At 63.7% G+C, this 6,907-nt stretch overlaps 1 protein-coding gene across 1 annotated transcript; it reads left to right on the top strand.

The window, feature by feature from the left end:
• Positions 1-317: 317 nt before the first annotated feature.
• On the top strand, positions 318-6,669 carry LOC130606331 (nectin-4-like; the record flags this gene model as incomplete). Its single annotated transcript, XM_057422580.1, has 5 exons — positions 318-492; positions 652-1,077; positions 3,057-3,347; positions 4,182-4,296; positions 6,506-6,669. Coding segments are annotated over 5 exons (1,171 nt in total), but the record flags the coding sequence as incomplete, so codon positions are not given.
• Positions 6,670-6,907: the final 238 nt, after the last annotated feature.

Genomic DNA, 6,907 nt, shown 5'->3' with positions numbered 1-6,907 from the left:
GCGATGCTGAGCGTGCCCCTGTGTGTGATGCTGAGCGTGCCCTTGTGTGTGAGTGATGCTGAGTGTGCCCCCGTGTGTGTGAGTGATGCTGAGTGTGCCCCCGTGTGTGTGAGTGATGCTGAGTGTGCCCCCATGTGTGTGAGTGATGCTGAGTGTGTGTGAGTGATGCTGAGCATGCCCCCGTGTGTGTGAGTGATGCTGAACGTGCCCCCGTGTGTGAGTGACGCTGAGTGTGCCCCTGTGTGTGTGAGCAATGCTGAGTGTGCCCTTGTGGGAGTGTGAGCGATGCTGAGTGTGCCCCCGTGTGTGTGTTCAAGGGAGGCTGTGCCCCTGTGTGTGCGGCTCTAAGCGCTCACAAGCACCCACAGGTGCAAGTGCCGGTCGGGCGCGTGTCTGAGTGTGTCCGCACACGCATGAGCGTGCCCAAGTGCGTGCGAGCGCGTCTCTGCTGGCCCAGGCATGAGGAGCGCGCTTGCGCCCGTCCAAGCATGTGTAAGGATGCTCGAGCATGCAGGAGGGTGCCTGAACGCGCGGGGGCACGCCTGTCCGTGTGCAAGCGTGTCTAAGCGTGTGCAACGACACGGGAGCGCGTTTCTGCGTGTGCCCCCGAGCACACGCGTGTGCGTGCGTGTGTGTGTGTGTGTGTGCGAGCGCGTTGCCACGCGAGCACCCCCAAGCACGCCCAAGAACACACGTGTGTGTGCGAGCGTGGCCGTGCCGTCGCAGGCCGCGCCGGCGTGGTGGAGGTGCAGCGCAGCGTGACGGCGGTGCTGGGCCAGGACGTGGTGCTGCCGTGCCGGTACCGGGCGCAGGAGCAGGAGCACGTGGTGCAGGTGACGTGGCTGAAGCGGGGTCCCGCCGGGAGCAGCGCCGAGGTGGCCGTGCTCAACCGGGAGCACGGGGAGCACGTGCAGGAGCCCTACGCCGGGCGCGTGATGCGGCGGGCGGGGGGGCCGCTGGAGGACGGCGCCATCGTCCTGCGCAACGCGGTGCAGGGCGACGAGGGCGACTACGAGTGTCACCTCATCACCTTCCCCATGGGCAGCTTCGAGGGGCGCCTCACGCTCAAGGTGCTGGGTGAGTGCGCGGGACGCGGGTGACGGGCCGTAGGGCGACAGGCGATGGGCGTGGGGTGGGGGGGCATGGGGTGATGGGCAGAGGGTGATTGGTGATGGGCATGGGATGATGGCCATAGTGTGACTGGTGATGGGCAATGGCAACGGGCATGGGGTGATGGTCATAGGGTGATGGCCATAGGGTGATTGGTGGTGGGCATAGGGTGATGGGCAATGGGCATGGGGCGATGGTCATAGGGTGATAGGCAATGGGTGATGGCTATAGGGTGATTGGTGATGGGCATAGGGTGATTGGTGATAGGCATGGGATGATGGGCAATGGGCATGGGGTGATGGTCATAGGGTGATAGGCAATGGGTGATGGCCATAGGGTGATTGGTGATGGGCATAGGGTGATGGGCAATGGGTGATGGCCACAGGGTGATTGGTGATGGGCATAGGGTGATGGGCAATGGGCATGGGGTGATGGGCATGGGGTGATGGCCATAGGGTGACTGGTGATGGGCAATGGCCATGGGTTGATGGGCAATGGCCATGGGGTGATGGTCATAGGGTGATGGCCATAGGGTGATGGCCATAGGGTGATTGGTGATGGACATAGGGTGATGGGCAATGGCCATGGGGTGATGGCCATAGGGTGATGGCCATAGGGTGATGGCCATAGGGTGATGGCCATAGGGTGATTGGTGATGGACATAGGGTGATGGGCAATGGGCATGGGGTGATGGGCATAGGGTGATAGGCAATGGGCATGGGTTGATGGCCATAGTGTGACTGGTGATGGGCAATGGCAATGGGCATGGGGTGATGGTCATAGGGTGACAGGTGATGGGCATAGGGTGATGGGCGACGGGCATGGGGTGATGGGCACTGGGCATGGGGTGATGGTCATAGGGTGATAGGCAATGGGTGATGGCCATCGGGTGATTGATGATGGGCATAGGGTGATGGGCGATGGGCATGGGGTGATGGGCCTAGGGTGACAGGCAAAGGGTGATGGGCATAGGGTGACTGGTGATGGGCATGGGATGATGGGCGATGGGCAATGGGCATGGGGTGATGGGTGATGGTTACAGGGTGATAGATGACAAGACCAGAATGATAGGTATGGGGTGATGGAGAAGGGGCAATGAGGTGATGGTCATAGGGTGATAGGCAGTGAGTGATGGCCATAGGGTGATTGGTGATGGGCATAGGGTGATAGATGACAAGAACAGAATGACAGGTATGGGGTGATGGGGAAGGGGCAATGAGGTGACAGGCAATGGGTGATGGCCATGGCGTGATCGGCTTGGGATGATGGGCAATGCACATGGGGTGATGGTCATAGGGTGATGGGTGATAGGCACGGGATGATGGGCAATGGGCATGGGGTGATGGTCATAGGGTGATTGGTGATAGGCATGGGATGATTGGCAATGGGCATGGGGTGATGGTCATAGGGTGATTGGTGATAGGCATGGGATGATGGGCAATGGGCATGGGGTGATGGTCATAGGGTGATAGGCAATGGGTGATGGCCGTAGGGTCATTGGTGATGGGCATAGGGTGATGGGCAATGGGCAATGGGCATGGGGTGATGGTCATAGGGTGATGATCATAAGATGATAGGCATAGTGTGATGGACAGTGGGTGAAGTGATGGCCATAGGGTGATTGCTGTTGGGTGCAGGGTGATGGGCATAGGGTGATTGGCTTTGGATGATGGGCAACGGCCAAAGGTGATGGCCATAGGGTGATGGGTGACAAAAGAAGGGTGATGGGTGTAGGGTGACGGGCAAGGGACAATGGAGTGATGGCCATAAGGTAATGAGGCAACTGCTGTGGGGTAGTGCAAATAGGGCGATGGGCAATGAGCATACGGTGACAGGCCAAAGGCTGTGGGGCAGTGGGTTGGTGGGCAGGGGGCAATGGGGCGATGCGGCGCTGGGGTCCGTGGCTCCACGGTCAGTGCCTCACGGTCGCCCGGGTGCCGCCGCAGTGCCGCCGCTGCCCATCCTGAACCCGGGGCCGCCGCTGGAGGAGGGTCAGGGCCGGACGCTGGCGGCCTCATGCACGGCCGAGGGCAGCCCCGTGCCCTCCGTGCGCTGGGAGACCGAGGTGCGAGGCACCAACGCCACGCGCCGGTCGGAGCACGCCCGCTCCGCGTCCGTCACCAGCGAGTTCTTCCTGGTGCCCGGGCGCAGCATGAACGGGAAGAGCCTCACGTGCGTGGTGGAGCACCCCGGCCTGCGCCACGAGAAGAGGATCACGCACCTCCTCAGCGTCGCCTGTGGGCACCGGGGCACGGGCGGGGGCACGGAGGGTGCTGGGGACACAGGGGGCATCGGGGCACGATGGGAACTGGGGACACGGAGGATGTTGGGGACGTGATGGGCGCTGGGGATCTGGGGGGGCAACTGGGGCATAGGGGGCATGGAGGACACAATGGGCATTGGGGACGGGAGGGACGTTGGGGATGAAATGGGCAATGGGGACAATGGGTGGCACTGGGGACAATGGGATGCATTGGGGACATGAGGGATGTTGAGGATGAAATGGGCATTGGGGACATGATGGGCATTGGGGACACGATAGGCATTGGGGACATGAGGGATGTTGAGGACGAAATAGGCATTGGGGACACGATGGGCATTGGGGACAATGGGAGGCATTGGGGACATGAGGGATGTTGAGGACGAAATGGGCATTGGGGACATGATGGGCATTGGGGGCAATGGGTGGCACTGGGGACATGAGGGATGTTGAGGATGAAATGGGCATTGGGGAGATGATAGGCATTGGGGGCAATGGGTGGCACTGGGGACATGAGGGACATTGAGGACGAAAGGGGCATTGGGAACAATGGGTGGCACTGGGGACATGAGGGACATTGAGGGCCATGGGAGGGATGCAGGGAACCTTTGGGATCTGGAGAGCACAGGGAACGCTGAGGGGACTGGGACACGGTGACCATGGGGACCATCGAGGAGCATGGAGGATGCTGGGGACATTGAGGGACGCTGGGACATGGGGTGATTGAGGGACACGGGGGTGCAGTGGGGGGGGGGGGGGGTGCCGGGCCATGGAAGACCCGGGGCTGTCCCCTCACGGGAGCTGTCCCCAGACCTCTCGGACGCGTCGGTGCTGGGGCACACGGAGGAGTGGCAGGAGGGGATGGAGGGGGCGGCGCTGACCTGCCTGGGGGACGGCAACCCCCCCCCCACCTACAACTGGACCCGGTGAGGACCCCCCCCCCCCTTCCGTTATCCCGATCCCACCGGAGCGGCCCCTGCCCGGTTCGTGTCCCCGCTGCATCCGGAGCTCCATCCTGTCCCTGCTGTGCCCACTGCCCGTGATGGGGTCCCGAGCCACGTCCCTGCTGTGTCCTCTGCTTGTGACCATGTCCTGGTCGTGCCCTGACTGTGTCCCATGTCCCTGCCATGTCCCCATGTCCCTGCCGTGTCCCCTCCTTGTTCCCATGTCTCCCATGTCCCTGCCGTGTCCCTGCTGTGTCCTCTGCTTGTGTCCATGTCCTGCTTGAGTCTTGACTGTGTCCCATGTCCCTGCCATGTCCCCCATGTCGCTGCTGTGTCCCCTCCTTGTTCCCATGTCCCTGCCATGTCCCCCATGTCCCTGCCGTGTCCCTGCTGTGTCCTCTGCTTGTGCCCATGTCCTGGTCGTGCCCTGACTGTGTCCCATGTCCCTGCCATGTCCCCCATGTCCCTGCCGTGACCCCCTTGTTCCCATGTCCCCCATGTCCCTGCCGTGTCCCCCCCTTGTTCCCATGTCCCCCATGTCCCTGCCGTGTCCCCCCCTTGTTCCCATGTCCCCCATGTCCCTGCCAGGTCCCTGCCGTGTCCCCCCCTTGTTCCCATGTCCCCCATGTCCCTGCCGTGTCCCCCCCTTGTTCCCATGTCCCCCATGTCCCTGCCGTGTCCCCCCTTGTTCCCACGCCCCCCATGTCCCTGCCGTGTCCCCCCCTTGTTCCCATGTCCCCCATGTCCCTGCCGTGTCCCCCCCTTGTTCCCACGTCCCCCATGTCCCTGCCATGTCCCCCCAGCCTGTGCCGCATCCCCACTGGTCCCCTGTGCCCACGTCCCTGCCCCGTCCCCTGCCCGCTCCCGGCCGTGTCCCCACTGCCGTGCCCCATGCCCAGGCGTGCCCGTACCCGCACCGGTGCCGAGCGCCGCGGCGGCGGCTGCTGGTGCAGTGCCCGGACAAGCCCGGCCGGGGCCGGGGCAGGGCGGCAGCCGTGGGAACCGGCAGCGCCGGCTTTGATGGCGGCAGCACCGCCCTGAGCCGCCCGGGCACGCCGCGGGCTCCAGGGGCTGCGCCGGGGCCGATGGTGCCGGTAACACCGGGGCCGGTGGTGCCAGTGGTGCCGGTAACACTGGCGCTGGTGGTGCCAGTGCCGATGGTATCGGTGCCACCAGTGCTGATGCTGCCAGTGCCCGTGGTGCCGGTGGTGCCGGTGGTGCCAGTAACACCGGTGCTGATGGTGCCAGTGCTGATGGTATCGGTGCCACCAGTGCTGATGGTGCCGGTGGTGCCGGTAACACTGGCGCTGGTGGTGCCAGTGCCGATGGTATCGGTGCCACCAGTGCTGATGGTGCCAGTGCCCATGGTGCCGGTGGTGCCGGTGGTGCCAGTAACACCGGTGCTGATGGTGCTGGTGCCGATGGTGCCGGAGCCGTCAGTGCTGATGGTGCCGGTGGTGCCGGTAACACTGGCGCTGGTGGTGCCAGTACCGATGGTATCGGTGCCACCAGTGCTGATGGTGCCAGTGCCCGTGGTGCCGGTGGTGCCGGTGGTGCCAGTAACACCGGTGCTGATGGTGCCAGTGCTGATGGTATTGGTGCCACCGGTGCTGATGGTGCTGGTGGTGCCGGTGGTGCTGGTGCGGTGGCGCCAGTAACACCAGTGCTGATGGTGCCAGTGCCAATGGTATCGGTGCCACCAGTGCTGATGGTGCCAGTGCCCGTGGTGCCGGTGGTGCCGGTGCTGGTGGTGCCAGTAACACCGGTGCTGATGGTGCCAGTGCTGATGGTATTGGTGCCACCGGTGCTGATGGTGCTGGTGGTGCCGGTGGTGCTGGTGCGGTGGTGCCAGTAACACCGGTGCTGATGGTGCCAGCGCCAATGGTATCGGTGCCACCAGTGCTGATGGTGCCAGTGCCCATGGTGCCAGTGCTGATGGTATCGGTGCCACCAGTGCTGATGCTGCCAGTGCCCATGGTGCCGGTGGTGCCAGTAACACCGGTGCTGATGGTGCCAGTGCCGATGGTATCGGTGCCACCAGTGCTGATGGTGCCAGTGCCCATGGTGCCAGTGCTGATGGTATCGGTGCCACCAGTGCTGATGGTGCCAGTGCCCATGGTGCCGGTGGGGCCAGTAACACCGGTGCTGATGGTGCCAGTGCTACCGGTGCTGACGGTGCTGGGTGCCGCAGGTTGGACGCGCCGCTGCCCGCCGGGGTGCGGGTGAAGGGGGACACCCTCATCTTCCAGCGGCCGCTGGCCGTGGCCGACGCCGGGGATTACATTTGCCACGTGTCCAACCGCGTGGCTGCCAAGGAGGCGAGAGCCAACGTCAGCGTCAGGAGCAGGGTGGCCGGTGGGTGCCCCTCGTCCCTCCGTTCCCTCCCTTTCCCACCCATCTGATCCTCAGCCACCCATCCGGCGACTCACCCGTCTGCTCATCCACCCGCCCCTTTACTCATGTGTCTGCTCACCACCCATCCGTCCACTCATCCATCTGCCTGCTCAGCTCCCTGTCCATCCATCGCTCTGCTCATCCATCCCTCTGGCACCTCTCACTGCCCAGCCATCTCTCCACCCATTGTTCATCCACC

Source organism: Pezoporus wallicus, unplaced genomic scaffold, assembly GCF_028554395.1.
Source record: "Pezoporus wallicus isolate ANWC-B61680 ecotype Strahan unplaced genomic scaffold, APGP_CSIRO_Pwel_v1 contig_9122, whole genome shotgun sequence".
Taxonomy (NCBI): domain Eukaryota; kingdom Metazoa; phylum Chordata; class Aves; order Psittaciformes; family Psittacidae; genus Pezoporus; species Pezoporus wallicus.
Note: the sequence above shows the minus strand (reverse complement) of the source record. Positions and strands in the feature narration are given on the sequence as shown.